This window comes from Mirounga leonina, unplaced genomic scaffold (assembly GCF_011800145.1).
Source record: "Mirounga leonina isolate KUSES-001 unplaced genomic scaffold, KU_Mleo_1.0 Mir_168, whole genome shotgun sequence".
Taxonomy (NCBI): Eukaryota; Metazoa; Chordata; class Mammalia; order Carnivora; family Phocidae; genus Mirounga; species Mirounga leonina.
Window position 1 is genome coordinate 49,404,195 of NW_023270426.1, and position 24,091 is coordinate 49,428,285.

Here is a 24,091-nt window from a genome sequence, read left to right on the forward strand (position 1 = left end):
TATAATACAAACTGCGAAAATATTTTATTAAAAATTTCATATATAATTAGGAATTGCATTATATTTTTAGCTCTCTGACAAATGATTCTAATAACTTTCAGTCAATTGTTTGAATTTTACATTACAACTGAAAACTGGTGAATGTTCTTGCATTTACTAATATTCATTAGCACTTCTATGATACGGGGCATCTGAGTGGCTCAATCGGTTAAGCGTCTGCCTTCGGCTTGGGCCCTGATCTCAGGGTCCTGGGATCAAGCCCTTCATTGGGCTCCCTGCTCAGCGGGGAGTCTGCTTCTCCCTCTCCCTCTGCCCCCACCCCTGCTTGTGCGCTCTCTCTCTCAAATAAATAAAATAAAATAAAATAAAAAAGAACTTCTATGATACTAAATTGAATAAAGCATTGGTATTGGTAGCAAGGGAATTTGAAACACAGAAGAATGCTCACAATTTTTAGGCCATTAAATGACACAAGAAAATCCTTCAGCTAATCTACAATCCCTCCATGTAAGAAGTCAAAATATTGTTGTATATAATCCTATTTTGTCTTCAAAATGATTACTTCTTTCTATCTCAGAGGAGAAATATCTTGATATTAGAGATAGAGAAATTAGAACACAGAAAAGACGGAATTAAAACTCAAGTTCTGAAAACAAAAACAAAAACAAAACTCAAGTATCTGAACTGTGACACTCCAAACTTCTTCCAAAACATTTTAGACAGGAAATATTAATATAAAGGGAAAATGAGATGTTTGATTTGGTACTTAATATATTATTTAACACATATTTAATATAATCACTACATGTCCCTTTTCCAAAATTGAAATGATCTATTTTACCTACCCCAACAATCCGTTTCATAGCATCCAACTTAGCAGAATCTTTGTTGCTCTCCAACATTTGCTTTAGATCTTCATTCCTATATAAAAAAAAGAAAAAAATTCCATTATTTCAATTTTTTACATTATATAGCTATTAAAATATTTCTTAAAAATTAGAAATAATGAACAATATTAGAAAACTGCATTCTTACATGTAATTAAATATATATTTTTCATCTACTCTACAAATATTGAAGTGCTACATTGTAATGAAGCCCATCAATCATACAAAACTATAAAATTGTACCTCACTTCTGGGCAAAATATCTATATGAACATAGGAATAAAGATTCTCTCATCTCAAAATCTCTTCTGCATAATCATGAGAAAAAAAAAAAAAAGAAAAATCTTTGAATCACCACTAAAATATTTTCATAAGCCAGAAAGTAAGAATTTTCTTTTCTCAAGAAAGAACACTCATTAAAGAAAGACTGTCACTCACACCATCCCTTTTTAATCCCTACCTCTCCTCCGCCCACCCCCCCCAAAAAAAAAAACATAAACATGAAGGGAAACCCCCAGTGATACTCCCTAATCAAACAATTATGTAAAGGCAATTTTAACACTTAAATGAGAAGATAAGGTGATGAACCAGAGCAGTTAGTAATAAGGATGCAAACGTAGGAAAGACACAAGAGCTACCTAAAAGTTGAAATCAGTGGGATGCAGTGACTGTGAAGAATGAGATTGGGGCACTCAGTAAGGATACCCGGTGTTTCCAATTTGGATTGACCAAGCAGATGACGATGCTACCATGTAACATAAAACAGACATTTGCTATTTTCCAAAGTTAATTGTTATATAAGCATCCTTAAAAGAGAGTGCAGAACAAAAACTATCAATGCCTTACAGAGAAGAACTGAAAAAAAGAAAAACGTAAAGAACCATCCCCCAACAAATTTTTTTTAAGATTTTATTTATTTATTTGACAGAAAGAGAGAGAGAGCACAAGTAGGGGGAGCAGCAGGAACAGGGAGAGAGAGAGAAGCAGACTCCCCCCTGAGCAAGGAGCCAAATGCTGGGCAGAGGCGAAGGCAGACGCTTAACCGACTGAGGCACCCAGGTGCCCCCTCCCAACAAATTATTTTGCTCACAACTGATCTGCCCCTATTCTAAGTGAACCTTCTCCCAGCATATTCACAAATTCCCCCAGCAAAAGAAAATGTGTAATTTGCAATCTCTAATCATTTTTCCTTCAACATGGAAGGACATATTTTTAAAACAGTTAAACAACTAGGCAAAGAGTTCTCAGACTTGACAACTAAAGTACAGTCCATAAAAGGGAATGCTGATAAACTAGATCTCATCAAAATTTAAAACTCTTCCTCCCCATTTAGAGGAAAAAAAAATAGAGACTGGCAGAAAATATCTGTAACCATACTGCATATATATATGATAAAGGACTAATACCCAGAATATATTTCAAACTTCAAAATTCAACAGTTAACAAAAAAATTCAATTAGAAAAGGGACAAAAACATTGCTATGGATTGAACTGTTTCCTCAACCCCCAAGGTGACTTTACTAGGGCCTTTAAAGAGATCAGTAAGGTTAAATAAGATCATAAGGGTAGAGCTCTAATCCAGTAAAACTGGTGTCCTAAGAAGAGAGACAGACATCATTGGTGCACACCCACAAAGAAAAGGCCATGTGAGGACACAGCAAGGAGACAATCAAATGTAAGCCAAGCAGTGAGGCCTCAAGAGTAACCAAACTGGGAATTCCAGTCTCCTGGAAGAACTGTGAGAAACTGTGAGAAATAAATCTCTGTTGTTTAAACCACACAGTCTGTAGTATTTTGTTATGGCAGCCATAACAAACCAATAGATTTTGGTACCCAGAAATAGAATGCTGCTATAACACCTAAAAATGTGAAAGTGGCTTTGGAAGTAAGTAATGGATAGAGGCTGGAACAGTTTGGAGGTGCATATTTAAAAAAGAAAAAAAAAAAAAAAGAACCTACACTGCCTTGAAGAGAGCGTTAGTAGGAACATGGATGTTAAAGGCGATTATGATGAGATCTCTGATGGAAATGAAGAGCATGTTATTAGAAACTGGAGGAAAGGCAAACCTTGTTAAAAAAAAGTGGCAAGAACTTGTCTCCTAGTGTATACGGAAAGTGGAAGTTAAAAGTGTTGAACTTGGATATATAGCTGACAAGATTTCTAAGCAAAGTATTAAAGGCACAGGCTGGTTTCTCCTTGTTTCTTACGATAAAAGTCAGAAAGAAATATAAGATGAAGGACTGTTAAGCAAAAAAGAACTAGAACTTGAAGATTTGGAAAATTTTCAGCCTATCCATATTGCAAAATACAAGAACTCATCATCAGACCTTTTTCAAAAGTGTGGCTAGAAAAGTATTTCACCAAGAGATCATGGGTGCCAACTCAGGAATATAATCAGATGTCACAGCAGAAGCCAGAAAGATGGGATTATACAACAGAGACACTGCCATCTTGGAGTAAAGGGGAGAGAAGGAACAAAATGAAGGAAATCTGTCAGACTTTTGGATTCTACAGGACAGGACAGCATGAGGATACAGAAAGATGGCAGCCACCTGTAAGCCAAGGAGAGAGGCCTGAGGAGAAACCAAACCTACCTTCAGTCTGATGGTAGACTTCTAGCCTCTAGAACAGTGAGAAATAAATTTCTGTTAATCAAGCCACCAATTCTGTGGCATTCTCTATGGCAGCCCTAGCAAACCAAAATAGACATCAACAAACAATTCACTGAAGGGAGATACACAAATGGCAAAAAGCATATGAAAAGATAATCAATTTCATTAGCTATTAAGGAAATACAAATTAAAATGACAGCAAGATATAACTACACATATATCAGAATGGCTCTCATCTAAAATAAAAAAATAATTTTAGAGTGGCTCAGCTGGTTAGGCACCAACTCTTGATTTTGGCTCAGCTGGTTAAGCACCAACTCTTGATTTCGGCTCAGGTCATGATCTCAGGATCATGAGATCGAGCCCCGTGCTGTGCTCTGCGCTGGGCGTGCAGCCTGCTTAAGATTCTCTCTCCCTCTCCTTCTGCCCCTCCACCCACTCTCACGTGCTCTCTCTTGAAAGAAAGAAAGTTAAATTTTAAAATAGTAATAACACCTAACGATACTGAGGACAGAGAGGAACTGGATCACTCATATACTGCTGGTGGGAATTTAAAAGGTTACAGCCACTCTGGCAGTTTGGCAATTTTATAGAACTAAACCTGTAATTTCCATACAACCAAGTAATTTCACTCTTGGGTATTTACCTCTGGGAAATGGAAACTGATACACAAAAACCTGCGTACAGGTATTCATAGCAGCTTTTATTCCTATTAGCCAAAACGGAAACAACCCAGATGTCCATCAATGGACGAATGGTTCAACAAACTGTGGTATATCCACAGCATGAATACTACTCAGCAGGGATGATAAACTATTGATACATAAGACAACTCTGATTAATCTCCACAGAAATATGCTGAGTGAGAAAAGTTAATTCTAAAAGGCTATGTACTGGGGCGCCTGGGTGGCTCAGTCGTTAAGTGTCTGCCTTTGGCTCAGGTCATGATCCCAGGGTCCTGGGATCGAGCCCCACATCGGGCTCCCTGCTCAGCGGGGAGTCTGCTTCTCCCTCTTCCACTCCCCCTGCTTGTGTTCCCTCTCTCGCTCTCTGTAAAATAAATAAATACAATCTTTAAAAAAAAAAAAGTAAAATAAAAGGTTATATACTGTATTATTTCATTTACATAACATTCGTGAAATAACAAAACTATATATGGAGAAAGATCAGTGGCTGTTGCACCTCAAGATCAAGAAAGGGAAAGGTGGACATAAAAGGGCAACACGAGATGGAACAGTTATGTATCTTTACTGTTGTGATGCCTATACACGACACAAAACAGAACAGAGGACACACACACAAGTAAGTACAAGTAAAACCGGTGAATCTGGATAAGATTGGTAGATTGTATCAATGTCAACATCCTGCTGTGATATTATACTACAGTTTATCATTGAAGAAAACTGGGTAAAGGGTACATAGCATAATAGCATATCTTTGTATTATTTCTTAAAACAGCATATGAATCTACAATTACTCCAAAGTCTAAAGTTTAATCTAAAAAACCAGTTATATAACAATTATGACTCATTTATAAGAAAACAAAGAAGCCAATCAAAAATGAATGGTTAAAAAAAAAATAATGGTCAAGGGGTGCCTGGCTGGCTCCGTGGGTGGAGCATGTGGCTCTTGATCTAGGAGTTGTAAGTTCAAGCCCCACCTTGGTTGGAAAGATTATTTAAAATCTTAAACCAAACAAAACAAAAAATGGTCAAAATACATGAAGACATTTCACAAAATATCAGGAATGCCAGTAAGCATATTAAAAACCACTTAAGATTATTAATTATCAAGTAAATGCATATTAAATGAGATATCATTACACATCCATTAGAATAGCTGAAATTAAGGAGACTGACAATAACAAATGTTGCCAAGGCTCTGGAGAAACGAGAACTCTCACATATTGTTGATGGGAATATTAAAAAAAAAAAAAAAAAAAACACTTTGGAAAACTGGGTGAGTCTTAACAAATTTAAACATAAGCTCACCATGTGACCCAGTCAATTCCACTCCCCAGAGAAATAAAAACATATTTCCATATAACAACTTACATGAACATTCATAGCAGCTTTATTCATAAGAGTAAAAAAAACTGTAAAAAATATAAATATCCATTGGTAAAATGTGATTTAGCCAAACACTGGAATACCACCCGGCAATGAAAACAAATTAATCACTGATATATGCAACACAGTGGATGAATTCTCAAAATCATCATTCTGAGTGAAAGAAGTCAGACACGGGGTGCCTGGGTGGCTCAGTCATTAAGCATCTGCCTTCGGCTCAGGTCGTGATCCCAGGGTCCTGGGATCGAGCCCCACATCGGGCTCCCTGCTCAGCCAGAAGCCTGCTTCTCCCTCTCCCAATCCCCCTGCTTGTGTTCCCTCTCTCGCTATCTCTCTCTCTGTCAAATAAATAAATAAAATCTTAAAAAAAGAAAGAAAGAAAGAAGTCAGGCACAGACAGCATGATTTAATTCACTTAAACTTATAGAAAAGGCAAACTAATCGAGACTGAAGCAGATCAGTGGTACACTGGGGCCACTGGGTAGAGGGAGAAATGAAGAGCAAAGGAACATAAGAAAATTTTATTCCATAAGATGATGGAAATGTTCTGTATCTTCTTAACTGTGGTGGTGATTTCACTGATACATACATCTATCAAAACATCTAATTACAATCTTTAGGTGGATAATTTATTATATGCAAATTATACCACTATAAAGCTGATATTTAAAACATTCATAATGTTTTATTCATATGTGTGAATAAGATTCTGAGTTCTCCAAAAGAAGACCAAAAGACATACATCTATTTCTGAGAAAAACATTATGAGGGATCAGATAAGCCACCACTTTACATACTTAGAAATCAGGATATTACATTTAAGCTTCATTCATGCTTACTCAAGAATTTAAATCACTAAATATTGTGTTTTAGCACATCAAAGCAAAATCCTCCTAAAGAAACTAACAGGAAACTAAGACTGTATTATTACAAATTGTAATTAACTACTTACAAGAGTTATTAGTTTATAATTAACAACCTTTCATTCTTTTCACAACAAACTGCAGAAAAAAGAAAAGATTTACACCACATGGCTATTTCATGAAACAGTTCAATCACCAAGAAGTATGAGAAACCCTTGCATCTCAGCTTAGGCCTAAGAGTAGACCAGAAAAGCTTCTCTAACTACACAGAGAAAGCCCTGACATAAAACTACTAACTTTAGGGCGCCTGGGTGGCTCAGATGGTTAAGCGTCTGCCTTCGGCTCAGGTCATGATCTCAGGGTCCTGGGATCGAGTCCCGCATCGGGCTCTCTGCTCCTTGGGCGCCTGCTTCTCCCTCTGCCTCTCTCTCTCTCTGTCTCTCATGAATAAATAAATAAAAATCTTTAAAAAAAAAAAAAAACTACTAACTTTAGTTTTTCCACACTTTACAAATTTAAGCTTAATGTAGGCACAGTAAGCACTTATCAAGAATGAATGATCAATCAGGTGTTATTACAGGCTAAGTTGTATACCTTCCAAAATTCCTATGAAGTCCTAGCCCCAAGAATGTGGCTATTAGGAGACAGAGCCTTTAAAGGGGTAATTAAGCCAAAATGAGGTCAATATGGGTGGACCTTAATCCAACATGAGTGATATCTTTGTAGGAGCAGATTAAGACACAGACACACAAAGACGAAGGGATGACCAGGTGAGGCCACAGCAAGAAGGTGGCCATACGCAAAGCAGGGAAAGGGGCCTCAGAAGAAATGAGAACTGCCCACCTTGATCTTGGACCTCTAGCCTCCAGAAATTGGGGGAAAATAAATTTCTTTTAAGCCACAGAGTCTGTCTTTCTGTTATGGCAGCCATAGCAAACTAATACAGAAGGTAAATGTTATAAACGGTCATTACATAAAAATATAAATAAATAAACAAACAAATAAATAAAAGCTAAGTACTTTTTTTTCCAAAAAGAGTAGAGGCAATGAAATTTACTATGAAAAAAAATTACTCTTCCTTTCTATGCAGCTCATAAAATTAAATACAATGGTGACCACTAGTGGGACACAAAAGTTGTTAAATAATTAAAACACTGACTTTTCTCTAAACATACAGCTACAAAATATACAAGTAGTAGAGAAAGCAATACATGAAAACTGTATCTGAGGATATACAACTACCAAATATTAAAATACTATAAATGTTCACTGGATTACATTTAGAATCCCTTCTTAAAACTTCTCACTCTTCTACAGTGCAAAGGTAACTGAGAAGGGAATATTAAAATAATGGAACCGGGATGCCTGGGTGGCTCAGTCGGTTAAGCATCGGCCTCCAGCTCAGGTCATGGTCCCGGGGTCCTGGGATCAAGTCCCACATTGGGCTCCTTGCTCAGCAGGGAGCCTGTTTCTCCCTCTGCCTGCAGCTCCCCCTGCTTGTGCTCTCTCTGACAAATAAAATCTTAAAAAAAAAAAAAAAAAAAGGTAAGTTTGCTTCAATCAGATAAGTGGACACAGAATATATTTTTTAAAAAATGGAACTACACATGAGGGGTTTTTTTCCCTATCTACTTTTTGTTATTTTCCTTCTATTTTTTATTATTTTTCTCTTTTACTTAATGACCATATATGCTTTCATAAATGAAAAATCTAAACCCTTCCTAAAAAACCTTAAAGATCTTATTGGGGTAAGAAAGCAAAAGAATTGAAGTAATTAGATAGGTAATAAATAGAAAATGTGATCACATATACACATATCAAAAGAAAAAAGAAAATTCATTTTCTCGTGTCTGACCCCCTTATACTTTCCCCAAGAACTTTCCACCATTCTTCCAATTTTTAGGACAACCCAACCTCTCCAACCCTAGGAGTAATTTTATTCATGACCTAATGGAAACTTGGTTTATTCCTTATAAGCTTGAGATGCCAGAGTCCCCTTCCCAACCACTTTTAGGTACTGACATACTCTCTCAAATTAAAAGTAAGAAAACAAGATCCCAGTATTAAAGCCAAAGGTTTTGCTGATCATGTTTAACATAGTCTTCAACAACAAATATAAATATCTTTTGTGTTAACACAGGCAGATATTAAGTTTAGGTTCAGAGAAGTACTAGAAATATCCCAGGCACTGTTTCAACTTGAAGTAATATTCAACCTCATGCAGATATGTCATGAAAACTATTGAAATTTCTGATATAAATTATATATTTCTTCTCAAATTCCTCTTTGCTTGTCACCAAAACAATTGCTTGTCACCAATAGGTTTGGAGAGTTAAAACAAACACCTCAAAAAAAAACAAAAACAAAAACAAAAACCACATACCTCATTTACCCTCAAAATATGTACACTTGTATTGAGTCATTTTAAGTCTATCTCCTTCCTTATCTGGATTCAAATATGGCCTAAAAACATGTATCATTTACTGCATCAATCTTAGAAATTAAGAAATTCTTTTTGTTAAACATTAAAAGAGTTGATTCAAATAATGCTGAATTGGCAATACTTTCACTGACTGCTGAAAACCAATACTTGTTTCAATTTTTTTATTTTTTTTATTTTTATTTTTTAATTTGCCTGCTTTTTCATTTACCTACTGACCTGTAGCTTTCCAGCTTTGAGTACTAGGATACCAACTTTATTTTTACGTAAGTGACATCTTGTGGTGATAAGTGGTATAACTTTTCCTTTCATGTTCAAAATATGTTTTTACAGTTTCAAGGAAAATATGTAACTGGAATTACAGAAAATCTTACTATTACCAGTAAGTCACTCCCATTAAAGCACCAGTAAAAAACATCAACTATAATCAAAAAGCAAAATGTTACCAGTTATACATAAGAACTTAGGAGGTAGGAGAGCTTTAACATAGTATAAATTACCTTTTCTTAAAAAAAAAAAAAAAAATCTATAATCCAGGTGCACCTGGCTGGCTCAGTCAGAAGAACATGTATCTCTTGATCTCAAGGTCATAAGTTCAAGAACCATGTTAGGTGCAGAAAGTACTAACAAAAATAAACTTTAAAAATAAATAATAAAATAAAAAGTCTGTTATCCATACCTCATTTAAACCTTTCATTCATTTTAAAAACAATGTAAATTAAGGGGATGATTAAGACTATATAGCATCACACACTGTATCAGTGCTACTCAAAGTGTGATCCAAGAAAGTCCAGTCCAAGAACCATCACCAATCCACAAATTTTTGTTACTAATCCATGAGAAAATATGTACAGAAACTGAGAGCAAGCAAAGTTAGAAACTTGACAATAATTCAATAGTATAATGTTATATCTTTTGAATCTAATAAAAAATTGGGCCTGCATTTTGCAGGCTTTCTTTCATTCCATTTTTCTAGTACTTTATTTCTTACTGTATTTTTCAGAAGATCCATCCATGATGGACTGGAAATTTGAAAGAAAAAATATAGGTCTTTCATCAGTTTGCAAGCACTGCAATACACACAATCACCTTCTTTTTCCTCAAAACGTTCACAAAAATTCGTGTACCATAAAAAGCAACACCTGAAACTTAAATCCAGGAATGATGGACTGGGGAAAGTAATATGGAATAGCAATTTCCAATTGGAAGTATGTCCCCCAAAGGATACATCAAATCTTTGAGAGGAAGGTGGGCCTTTTCAAGCCCTGCCAAAAAAAAATTCTAAAACACAGGCACCTCTGCAGGCTTTATGAACCACTTAAATGAAAAATGTTTCTACTCTTAAGTGTTACACTGTACACATAAATAGGTATGCACCAAAAACAGCTGGGAACAAGAGTCATAATTTACTTTTTTCTAGTGCTAAGTAGCTAAAGGGAATGGCCTTTATGATACATTTATGTGCACAATATGAAAGCTTAGTAACTTTCAGTTCAGTTATGGCCTATACTTCCCTTGGATGACACTCAAAACACTGTATAGTTTTGGGGACAAAATACTGACTTAATAAATATAAGAGTAAGTAAAACAGAAAACTCCAGCTACCTAATCATCCATCCATTAACCCCCTAAAAAAAAGTAACCATAAATTATCCAAGTAAATATGAACTTTCCTCCCATATTGTTCACAAAACTAAAAAAAGGAATAGCGTACAAATGCTATCACCACTTCTTCAACCCTGGGTAATCTTTTTCTCTCTTACTCCTCCATTAAAACTTCTCTTGCAAGGTAACAAATAACTTCCTAATTTAAAAATCCATGCAAAACTCCCATAAATACTTTTAGATTATTCCTCTACATTTGATACAATTGATCACTACTCCTCCATCTTAAATTCCCTCCCCTCTTAGATTCTGTAACTCTATTCTCATCTGGCTACCATTTACATTTGTGCCAGACCAATGAACAAAAATTACCAAAATCCTTGCCCTTGTAGAGTTTTCATTCTAATAACTAAGACATAACAACAAACATAATAAATAAATTTTAAATCATGAGGTGATATGAGGGAAAAATAGAGGAGAGAATGGAGAAGGCAATTTTAATGAGGGTGGTCAGAGTAAGCTAAATAAAGAGACATCTGAACAAAGACTTCCAAGTAAAGGCGTTAGCCATGCAGACACTGGGAGTGAGGGGCAGGGAGGAAGAGCACTCTAGGCAAAAGAGACAATGAAAGGGGAGTAAATAATGTTTACTCCAAATGAAAAAAGGAACCACTGGAGGGCTTTGACTAGAGGAGAGTCATGATCTAATATATGTGAAAGAATCATTCTAGCTGCTATGTTTATAATACACTGTTGGGACTTCCACATCTGCCCATGGTTCTGTAAGAAACTAAGCCTGCCAAAGAAAATAACTATAAAAGCTGGAAGAAATAATTAACTTTATGAAGGCACTGGAGGGCAACCAACGCAGGCAGGACTTAAGGGGCCAAAATCCTGGAAAGAAGAGAAGCACACAAAGTGAGCTCCTTATTCACACCAGGTTTTTCCCTGAGTATATTTCCCAAACTGCCATTTGGGAGACTAGAACTCAACAGGAAATGGCAGTTTTAACAGACCAAGGAGACAAATGTTGAAGTTCATAGATAACAAAGGAAATGGAACTTGAAGGGCAAAATTACAAAAGAGAGAACCAGTGAAAAGGTACACAAAAATCCCTTCAAGTACTTGTCTACATTTTCACAGGGCATGATTCCAGGAAATCCAGCAGAAAACAACAGTTCAGAGGTTAAATACTTGTGCAGGGATTTCAGCAACTACGCACTGCTATGTAGAGGAGCTGGAATTCAAGTCTTTCCCAAGTACAAAAGTGTGGCATATATTCCAGTCTTTCAATTAAGATCACAGAAGAGCCACAAGAGAAGAGTAAGGATGTACCTTAGGAGTCTGAGAAAACTGTGGGGTGTCCCAGTTGGGTGGAGGCTTGAGGCACGGTGAATAATTCACCCAAAGCAGAACAAAGGAGATAAAGTGTATTCAATACACTGCAAGGGAACAGCAGACAGGGCAGCAGAGGAAAGACTATCTGCTAAGAGGTGGTTGTGAGAGGCCACAGTTATAGGGCAGAGCAAGGAGGACGGAACATACGGAAGTTTCCCTTTTTTGGTAATTGTGCCTGGTTGTAAATAGTCCATTCATTATTTACGGCCTATGGCTACTTCAAGGTGGGTTGCTTAATGAGCCTATTTGCATTCAGCTCAGTGGTTGTGTGGGCTTTTACCTTGCTCGGGTTTCCATTGCTCAAGCCTGTTGCCTAAAAGCAGCCTCTACAAAAAAGTTAAACAGACAAAACTTTAAAAGGCCTAAAATTGGGGCACCTGGGTGGCTTAGTTGGTTGAGCATTTGACTCTTGATTTCAGCTCAGATAATGATCTGAGGGTCATGAGATGGAGTTCTGCAAGGGGCTCCACCACTCAGCACATAGTCTGTTTGAGATTCTCTTTCCCTCTCCTTCTGCCCCTCCCCCCACTCACGGATGCACATGCATGCACGTGCACTCTCTCTCCCTCTCTCTCAAATAAATAAATAAATCTTAAAAAAAAAAAAAATCCTCTTTGGAAGAAGATTATCATCCAGAACCTCATCCGTGTTTTTATTCTAAATATCAAGCATATGACTCAAAATTCATGAGGCATGCTAAAAACAAGAACAAAAAACAAAAAATTTTTTAAAAGGAAAAAGAATAGAAACAGATCCATGGGTAATGTAGAGATTACAGTTATCAGACAAAATACAATTAATATAGTCAGGAAAATCAAAGATGGACAAAAGAGATGAAACGATAATGTCAACAATAAAATGTATACAAGATAATCAGAAGACATTCAGAACTGAAAAATATAGTATATGAAATTAAGAACTAACTAGATTGGTTTAACAGCAGACTATTAATTGCAGAAGACTGGATTACTGAACTTGAAAGCAGCTCAAAAGAAAAATCTACAATTTAAAAGCCCTAAGAAATAAAAGAATAAAAAGCACAGAAAACAGCAGCAGAGACATGGGACATAGTCAAAATATCTAACATACCTCTTAATTAAAAGTTCCCAAAAAGAGAGGGGAAGGAAAATGGGACAAAAGCAGTATTTCAAGAGACAGCAGATAAGAAACCCACATATTTTAAAACCTGAAGAAAACAGGAAAAAAAAAACAACAAAGAAAACTACTCTAGGCACAGCATGGTCAAGCTGATGAAAATCAAAGACAATGAGAAAAATCTTAAAAGTATGCAGAGAAAAAAGACATTTCCTTAAGAAAAGGTCTACAAACCTTTTCTGTAAAGGACCAGATGATGATTTTTTTTTAAGATTTATTTTTTTATTTTTATTTTATTTTTTTTTTTAAGATTTTTATTTATTTATTTAACAGAGATAGAGAGAGAGCACAAGTAGGCAGAGCGGCAGACAGAGGGAGAAGGAGAAGCAGGCTCTCCGCCGAGCAGGGAGCCCGATGCGGGGCTCGAACCCAGGATCCTGGGATCATGACCCAAGCTGAAGGCAGCCGCTTAACCGACTGAGCCACTCAGGCGTCCCTAAGATTTATTTTTTTAAAGACTTATTTATTTATATATTTAGAGAGAGTGTGTGTGTGTGAGAGAACACGAACACAAGCAGGAAGGGCAGAGGGAGAGGGAGAAAGAATCTCAAGCAGCCTCTGCACTGTGTGTGGAGCCCAATGCCAGGCTCAATCTCATGACCCTGAGATCATGACCTGAGCTGAAACCAACAAGAGTCTGACACGTAACTGACTACGCCACCCTGGCGACCCTGGTTTTTTGTTTTTTTTGTTGTTGTTGTTTTAGGGTTTTGTTTTGTTCTGTTTAAGTAAACTCTATACCACACATGGGGCTTGAACTCATGACGCCAAGATCGAATCCCAGGCTCTACCAACTGAGCCAGCCGGACACACCCAGATGATAAATAATTTAAGCATTACAGACCACACCATCTCTGCTGTACCTACTCAGTTCTACCATTATAGAATGAAAGCAGTTACAGACAATACACACATAAATGGGCATGGCTGGGTTCTAATAAAACTTTACATAAACAGGCAGGCAATAGTTTGCTAACCCCTGACTTAAAAGGACCAACAATAATACTGATAGCCAACTTTTCAACAGACATTATGGGACAAGACAATGGAATAACATCTTTGCTGAAAGGAAGAAAAAAAGGCCAACATATAATTCTACACCCACAGAAAATACCCTTCAAAAGTGAAGGTGAAAATGAAGTGATTTTCAAACAAATAAAAGCTGAGGATCTACTATCAGAACATAAAAGGGCATCATTTCAAAAGGAAGATAAAATATTTCCAAATTTATATCCAATTTATAGGTATTCTGAATTTACAGCTTCCATTTATAAAATAAAAACTGACAGAATAGGAGAAAAATACATATCCACAATCATGACTGGCGATTTTAACACACCTCTCAGTAGTTGACAGAACAAAAAATTTAATAAAGATGTAGAAAATCTGAACAGCACAACCAACTTAGCCTGACATGCACAGAACACTGTACAAAACAAACGCAGAATAAAGATTCTTTTCAAGTGCACATAGAATATTTACCAAAATAGACTAAACGGTAGACAAGATAGCAACAAATTTTCAAAGGTCTACAATCATACAAGAGTATGTGGAACTTGGGTGCCTGGGTGGCTCAGTTGGTTAAGCGACTGCCTTTGGCTCAGGTCATGATCCCGGAGTCCTGGGATCGAGTCCCACATCGGGCTCCCGGCTCGGCGGGGAGCCTGCTTCTCCCTCTGACCCTATCCCCTCTCATGCTGTTTCTCTCTCTCTCTCTCTCTCTCAAATAAATAAATAAATAAATAAAATCTTTAAAAAAAAAAAAAAGAGTATGTGGAACCTAACTAGAAATCAATAACAGAAAAATAACTAGAAAATACCTAGTTGCTTGGAAAAAATAAGCAACACACTTTGACCTATGGGCCAAAGAAACTAAAATCATAAAAAAAAAAAAATCAGGGAAATCAGAAAAAAAATTTTTTTTTTTTTAAAGATTTTATTTGACAGAGAGAGAGAGACAGCGAGAGAGGGAACACAAGCAGGGGGAGTGGGAGAGTGAGAAGTAGGCTTCCTGCAGAGTAGGGAGCCTGATGTGGGGCTCGATCCCAGGACCCTGGGATCATGACCTGAGCTGAAGGCAGACGCTTAACGACTGAGCCACCCAGGTGCCCCCAGAAAAATTTTTTAACTAATGATACTGCAACATTTCAGAACTCATGAGATGCAGCTAAAGCAGTACTTAGAAGTAAATTTTTATTTCTAAATGCAACATAAAAGATTACAAATCAAAATCTAAGTTTCCATCTCAAGAAGAAAACAAACAGCAAATTAAACTCAAAGAACAAGTAAGAAAATAAAGGCTAAGACAAGAATTCAATAGAATAGAAAATAAACTACAGAGAAAAATCAACAAATCTTAAGGTTAGTATCTACTTCAAATAGGTTGTAATGAAGACTTAATGAGATCATTGTAAATAAAGCACTTATTATCGGGCCTCACAAGTTCATTAATTCAAAATCCACATGTGCCAGAAACTGTTCAAAATACTGGGATCCCTGACCTCTTGGGACTTACATTCTAAGTTTGAGCACAGGGTGGGTGAGCGTAAGGGGAATGAGAGAAATGACAGAAGGAGGAAAGAAGAGGGAGGGAGGGAAGGAAGGAAGGAAGGAAAACATAAAAGTAGACAGAAAGACCATATTAGTACTGAAAGAATTAAAATAGGGTGATGCAATAAAGTAAGACTGGGTGATCACAAAAGTCCTCTCTGGATAGGTGATCATTTAAGCTAAGGTCTCAAATGATGAGAAAGAGCCAACCGAAGAAATTCTGCAGATACTATGGCAGAAATGAACCTGGACATAGGAGGATCCAACAGAAGGTCTATAAAGGATTTATAAATGAAGGCTATGGTTGTTTTCTCAAGCACACGGAACTCCTTACAGGCCCACAAAAGGCACACAATAAATGTTAGTTCAAAGAATAAATGAATATTTGCTATATACTAACATGTTCCTTAGAGAGAAAGAGAAAAACTCCAAGCTTTCACTGGATTCTCAAAAGGGTCCATGACCCCAGTAAAGGTTAAAAACTAGGATTACATCAGGAAACAAACTGAGGGTTGCTGGAGTGGGGGATGGGGTGGGAGGGATGGGGTGACTGGGTGATAGACACTGGGGAGGGTATGTGCTCTGGTAAGTGCTGTGAATTGTGCAAGACTGTTGAATCTCAGATCTGTACTTCTGAAACAAATAATGCAATATATGTTAAGAAAAAAAAAAGAAGAAGAAGATAGCAGGAGGGGAAGAATGAAGGGGGGGAAATCGGAGGGGTAGACGAACCATGAGAGATGATGGACTCTGAAAAACAAACTGAGGGTTCTAGAGGGGAGGGGGGTGGGAGGATGGGTTAGCCTGGTGATGGGTATTGAGGAGGGCACGTTCTGCATGGAGCACTGGGTGTTATGCACAAACAATGAATCATGGAACACTGTATCTAAAACTAATGATGTAATGTATGGGGATTAACATAACAATAAAAAAGTAAAAAAAAAAACTAGGATTACATTTTCTAAGTATACATCCCATGCATACAAGTTTTAAAAACCATGATGCCATACATATATCCCAGCAAGTCTCCATGTTTGCCAAACCTTTTATCAATGACCTCAGCTACTTGCTTCCTTGGCAGGCAGCAGGAAGTAAGTTCTACTTTTGCTCAGGATATTACGAATGTCTTCTAGAATATGACAACTCATCCTTAAAGTTTTAAAGAAAATCTCACAGAACACTGAGCCAGCTGAGTTTATATGTGCCAAGACAAAAAATTGGTTGGCACAGGGAAAAGCTGTTTCACTGTTAAAGAGCACTATAAACCAAAATGCCACTTTCTATAAAAGATAAAAGATTGGGGGAATCTCAGAAGCAAGAAAAGAAAAATATGAACACAGAAGGTTTTAAAACTTTTGCACTAAAAAAACCGCCATAAACTAAGTAAAAAATGAGTAATTTTCTTAAAATATATAGAATCTTTAATCAATAAGAGCTGACCAACAGGGAAATGGATGAAAGACACTTAAATTCACTGAAAGTATTCACTGAAAGAATAAACCAATAAATATGAGGAAAAAGACTTAAAACACTCACAATTATGAAGACTCCATGTAATAACATTTTGCACCTATAAGACTGGCAAATGTTATGAAATTGGATGGTACCCAGTACTGGCAAAGGTGCAAGGGAAACAGACTTCACTGTTGGTAGAGGGCAAAAACGGGTGCAACCCATCTGGAAGGTAATTTAGCAGTATCTATCATAATTTAAAATGCAATAACCTTTGACCTACAACTCTATTTCTAGGAATTTTTACTGCAAATAGATAAATTCTCACACATATGCAAAAACTTATTTTGCAGGACTGCTTATATTCAACAAAAAGTGAAATCAATCAAATGCCCCTCAAAATGAGAACTAATTAAATAAAAGGAATAGTAGGAAATAATTACATAGTGATTAAAAAACACTGTAATAGTTTCATATGCTAATATGGAAAGGTCTCCAAGATGTATTAAAGGAAAAGCAAGATACATTACAGAACAGTATATAGATTATCATTTGGTTTTAAAAAAATTTCCTGCATTACAGAACAGTATATAGATTATCATTTGGTTTTAAAAAAATTTCCTGGAAGGATACATAAGAACTTTCTCATTGTGGTTATCTCTGAGGGTATGGGAATGAGAGTTATATATTTTCTCTATTACTGACTACCTTGCCACTAATAAGCATTTCTAACACATAATTAATGTATTTAGCTACCTGGCAGTGGTATTGTTTTCTATAACTTATAACACCGTATTATTTTAGAACCACAGTCTCTGTGACATGTGTGGCTTTATTACTCCCACTTGATAGATAAGGAAATTGAAGCTCAGACAATACAAGGACAGCATACAAGCAGAAAATTATACAGACATAAGAAATTGTGAACTCACAAAGCTTTTAAGTATACCACCACAGAACTAGGGAACGGCAAAGCAAGCAATTAAATTTGAGTCTTGTTTTGAAATCCAACATTCTTCCCATTTACCACATTGCTGTCAACTTCTGTTATAATTCAAGAACTATAAAGTAATATCCTGTGAGAATAAAATCTATAACCGACAGTGTTACAGTACTTCCTCTCTAATCTATAATCTACCACATGAAAACTGTTGTATATTTTTTCTCTTAAACTCAATTTTTATGAAAAGAAAACTGATCACTGGAACCGTAATGAACACTAACTATTCTCAACAGTAGTCTAAAACATCTGTGATACACTTCTGTATAAGTCAAAATAAATTTTATTTTCACTGACATTACTTTGACTGTATTTGGTTAACTTTATCTCATGTAGATTCATCAGCTCAAAATTAATTAGTATTACAGAATAGTGTATTCCATCCAAACAATTCATCTGTGTTGGCTCACATGCCTCGCTGCTATTGGCATGCCACCACAATAACGGGCATGGTGCCACAGTAACAGATGGGCATAAACACAGACATGCCCAAGAGTCAGTATGTGCATCAAGTTTGAGTATTAGTATTAGATTTTCCTCCAAGAAATTCATAAACTATAGTAGAATAAATGTAAGTGTTCTACAACTGTGTTAATAAGATATGCCAACTCAAAGCTAGATTAATTTTTAAATTCTTTAAAAAAACCACACACACAATTTTCCAAGGCCACAGAAGGCAAGTTTTCCATCTGATGAGTTTGGATCAGCCTTCTGTGTAGGGAATTGAGGAAACCAATATGCAATCTCTACCTTAGATAAGCTTTGTCCCTGAAGCACTTGAAAATCTCACTAAAAAATTTAGTTTTTAGAAGTCACATGGCAGTGTTACAAGATGTAAAAGTTCTAGAAATCTATCATATGACAGTGTGAATATACCTAACACTACTGAACTGTAGGTGGGGTTAAGATGCAAATTTAATGTTATATATTTTTTACACTTTTTTTTAAAAAGTCATGTTTCCTGATGCGGGCTGTGTAGGCCTTGAAACAGAAAAAAGGTCCTACAAATTGCTATTTGACAGGAATAGAATCTAAAAGTACAAATCACCTAAATTTACATGATTATTTTAAATTCCGCCATCTCTTGAAAAGGTATTGTCATCTATAACTGTCATTTTCAAAAAATTATTTCCACGTGTGATTTTAAATTTCTGAAATATAAAACATACTACTGACCAAATTATATTGAAAATTTTTATAATTTTTTACTACATTAATGAAAAGTTTCAAAATACTAAGAATGCTAAAAAAAAAAATAAGAAAAAATCATTTGTGGTCACTATCATCCAAAATCCTCTGTTTAGGAATATACAAGGTACCAGTATATACAGCACTCTGCATGCGTGTGTGTGTGTGTGTGTGTGTGTGTAAACAAAAACATCTCTGACTTCCAGACACTTAACCACATTTTGTCTTTAAAGAAATGTTCAACTATCTAACCACCTTGAAAAAAACCAATCTGTTATTTTATAATTGTTGATATTGTTAGATAGCCAGAAACTATAAGAACTATGTGTTTCTAACTTTAATTTACTTTCAATTAACCCTAGCATTTCTATAAATGTACTATTAAATAATAGTCATCTATTTTGATTTTATTAAAGTACATAAAAGTGTTTGTGAAATTCTTACTGCCCCAAAGGTTGTGAGTTTATATACTCAGAACTAAGTGTCCCATGTTTCTGGATTTCAAGGACTAGTAAGATTTCAACAAAAATTCTGGACAATGACACATAGTTGCCCACTTTCTAGTGTGCCACATAAAAATATAACAAAAACTACCCTCTATGGTCACTATTATTTCATACATGAGAGAAGGAGTATGTTTGCATTCCTTTGATTACTAGCACAGGAGCCATTTGTATTTCTTTAGTAATCTAACTGCTCAGACTATTTGGGGCTAATGTTCTTTAGATAATATGCTTTTACCTTTTGTCATTCCCAAATATTTTGGGGCCAATGTTATATTGACCTTTCCAATAACCACAAACATATCTCAAGAACAATTTTTTGACAGAATTTCATTAAATCTGATGAAAAGTGCATTTAGTCACAGACACTATTACTCTCTCACCTCAAAACATTCCCAAATATACACTGACAGTTCTGATCTCTCTTAACTACACTCCAACTTCACCAATGAAAATGTCTTTTCTCCTTCCCAAATGTCCTCTCAACCCTTCCCCATTTGAGTCAACAGTCGCCACATTCTTCTAGTGCAGCTAAAAACCTGAACTTCTTGATTCCTTCCTCCCCTCAACCAAATCCAGTGAGTAAGACCTCTGAATTCCCCTTTCATAATGTGCTCACAATTTCCTTCCTCTTCATACGCACTTACACCAACAGACTCCAAACCATTATCACATTACTCTTGGACTTTTGTAACAACCTCAATTAAAGCCCCCCTCTGCCTCCAGTTTCTTTTCTCTGATTTATTCTCCACACAATTCCAGATTAATCTTCCCAAAACACCACTACAGTAATCACTTTTAATCATCAACTCCTGTTCTTAGAAGTTAAAGTCCAATTTTCTTCACATTCTAACAACTACTTCTCAAATTTTCCACTGCTCCTTTCCAGGAACTCCCCTCTTTATCCACACTGGTTCACTCACTGTTGCCAGAAAAAAAGGCATAATATGTTACCTTCGTTCTTGGTGAATACCCTACTAAGAACACCTTTCATCCTTGGAGCACCTGGCTGGCTCAGTCGGTAGGGCATGAGACTCTTGATCTCCGGGCTGTGAATTCGAGCCCCACACTGGGTATGGAGATTACTTAAAAATAAAATCTTAAAAAAAAAAAATGAATACTCTTCGTCCTTTCCTTCCTCATATCAATGCTTAAATCAAAGTCCTACTCTCCAGAAGCCCCAGCCTTTACTGACCATTGTCTCTTTCAATATCCTGTAGCACTCTTTATTCCATTTGACACTAGGCAAATACTAACTTTTTTCTTAATGTTAGCATTCTGACACCTCAACTAGGAATTTTCTTTCTTTTTTTTTTTTTTAAAGATTTTATTTATTTGACAGAGACACAGCAAGAGAGGGAACACAAGCAGAGGGACTGGTAGAGAGAGAAGCAGGCTTCCCACGGAACAGGGAGCCCGATGTGGGGCTTGATCCCAGGACCCTCAGATCATGACCTGAGCGAAGGCAGCCGCTTAACCGACTGAACCACCCAGGCGCCCTTCAACTAGAAATTTTCTAAGGCCCTCCTGGCCCTGGTTTTATGAAATATGTGAGTATAGTATTTTCATCAATAAAATTTAATGTATTAACCATTAGTTTAAATTTAAATGTGAACACTGTTAGGCAAATATGAAGTTATCTGCCCCATGTTGTAATGATTGTGGTTTTGGCTTTTTTTAAAGATTTTATTTATTTATTTATTTGAGAGAGAGAGTGAGAGAGAGCACAAGCAGGGGGACTGGCAGAGGGAGAGGGAAAAGCAGGCTCCGTGCTGGGCAAGGGGCCCAATGCGGGACTCGATCCCAGGACCTGGGATCATGACCCAAGCAGAAGGCAGATGCTTAACTGACTGAGCCATCCAGGCATCCCGACTCAATACATTTTTAAGGCAGTTTTTATGATTTAGCAAACACTGCATCATCATATAAGTCACTATTAAAATTGTGCCCTTGTGAAAAAAATATGAAAATGTTTTGCAAATTGATATAGGATCAATAGAAAACTGTTTCCAAAGAACAAATGTAAAAGTCCTAGAGTTCCAAAGGCAGGGAAGAATGAGGGAATAGCACCCGCGAACTCAGAACAACATGCAAACTATTTCTCTATTTTGGAAACTAAGAGACCCTACAGATAATTACACATCTGGGATCATAACAGAACTCAAAAACAGGAGAAACGGTACAAGTATGTAGGCATGGAGTTCTATAAAAATTGAAGGTGGAATCTAAAACAAGTGAACCTAAGAGTCTTTGGATGAGAAAGTAATAGGATACAGAGTTAGATGGGGTAAAAAGGCCATCCATACCCATAACACTAGTGACAGAAGAGTTTTATATGCATTTGGTGCAAATAATCAAGGCAAAAGAGGCCTGGGTTAAGTAGGACCTGAAGATGTCTGCAGCATGGGGTTTAAGGATGGGGGGAGAAAAAGAGTATCAAGTCTATTGACAATGGATGGTTTTGAACAGAAAGAATTTAGAGTTAATTCTGTCACCAAGATTCCACAGAAGACAGGATTAGTATGTTACTATGAAGACTGGGGAACTTATGAATTCTTGGGGCAAATGGGATGGATGGCCAGAAAGCTATAAGAAAATGAAAGTATAAGGTATTACAAATATAAGGTATTAAATATAAAGTATTATTACTGTTATTACTACTATTACAATGCTGATTTGTGTCCCCCAATCCAAGAAGAGGCAAAACAGAGAAGCCATTCAGAAAAGGTTTGACAATTATGGCGATGGTGGCATGGAGTAGGAGCAGTGAGTATCAAAAGTAACTGTTACTGTCTTCCACAATTACTTATGTATATTTATTTATGTACTGCCCTGTTCCCCAACTTTAAGGGGGATATTCAATTATTCATAATAGACAGTAACACTTTAAAATTTTAATGGGGGAAAGGAAAAATAAGGAAATTAAAATAAAAGCAAAAGTAAGGCTAATACGCCACAAAGCTCCCTACACTTGCTAGTCATACACCACAAATTTTGCTCCTAAGTTTTCTGACAGTCACTGTGTAAAGGAAACAATGATATTCACTGTTGATAAATAAGGGGGGAACGGAGGACCTCAGAAGAAATCATTATTTCTGATACTAGCCTCAATACATCCACAGGAAAAAAATCAAAAATAAACACCACTGAACTTAACTACTCCTTTTATCTTTGCTATTGTCATTTGCCACTCTTCTACTCATTTAAGACATTTCTGCCACTGGTGAATATTCTGAGTGACTTTAACATCCACCTGGAAGCCCATCCAGTACTCTTATTTCTAAATTCCCTGGCCTAATCATCTTTACTGATTCTCAGCTTCAGGCAACTTTCAGCCATTAACTGCCAGTCATACCCTAAATCATACCCAAACCTTGTGAACACCCAAAAGTATTCAATCTCTGAAATATTAAATGCATACAACTCTCTTTCTGACCAGTCTCCTATTCTTCCGGCACTCTCACTCAGTTATTCCCACAACACCTATTCCTTTGACTTCTTAAACACTTCTGGTCCCCTGACACTCTATTTTCTTCCCATCAGCCCCTTACTTAATACCTTTACTTTTTTCCCATTCCAGTTTAGATACTATCTTTAAGTACTTCAACATCTTTCTTACCAATATCCTCAACTTCTTGCTGAACTGTCATTCATAGTACCCACCTAGCTAAACCTCAATTTTGCCACATGAAATGATCATTTTCTTCACATATATAAAAGGACTGCCGAGTGCTGCTGGAGAAAAAGATCAGACTGTTAACAGTATAAATCAATGATTTCTAACCTCCACTAGGCAAGCCCTCACTATCATCCCACAAGCCTTCCTGGTTTTCCGTCAGGACAATAGGCCTTCCCCATTGTCTCTAGCAACTACTTCAGACTTCTGAAAACGTTCATCCCTACTACCACTCCCTCTCCCACTCTCATCAGACAATCCAACCATTTTTCCCTCTCATTAACAAAAGACTATACACTTAGCCTTCAAATCCAACCTTTTCTCCTTTTCTCTGTAGTGCTCTAGATCTCTCTCTTTGGTTTTCTAACACTATTCTCTACTGCCTTCCTCCAATCAGCATTTAAGCATTCTCAACTCTTTAAACCCTTAAAATAAAAAGCTCCTAAGATTCCATGTGTCCTATCATTCTATCCTTTCTCCTCCCCCTGAAAGCCAAAGTTCTTTGGAGGAATGGTGCTCCTTTACTCACTTCTCACCCATTTGGCAATCCACTGCAACTTGATTTCCCCACACTGTTGTCAGCACTACCACCAAGGTCACCAACAGGTGCCTTATCACTAAGTCCAAGAAACACTTCCTCTGAATTTATTTTACTGGACTCTTCACCACAGCAGCTCACACTGCTCACCACT

The 24,091-nt window shown here is 36.6% G+C and overlaps 1 protein-coding gene across 2 annotated transcripts in view; it reads right to left on the reverse strand.

The window, feature by feature from the left end:
• The window catches only part of AP3B1 (adaptor related protein complex 3 subunit beta 1), a 263,265-nt gene that overhangs the window by 227,201 nt on the left and 11,973 nt on the right, over positions 1 to 24,091 (reverse strand). For both annotated transcript variants that reach the window (XM_035014705.1, XM_035014707.1), the window contains exon 2: positions 846 to 921. In XM_035014705.1, coding sequence (XP_034870596.1) covers positions 846 to 921 — 76 coding nt within the window. The remainder of the gene's footprint in view (positions 1 to 845; positions 922 to 24,091) is intronic.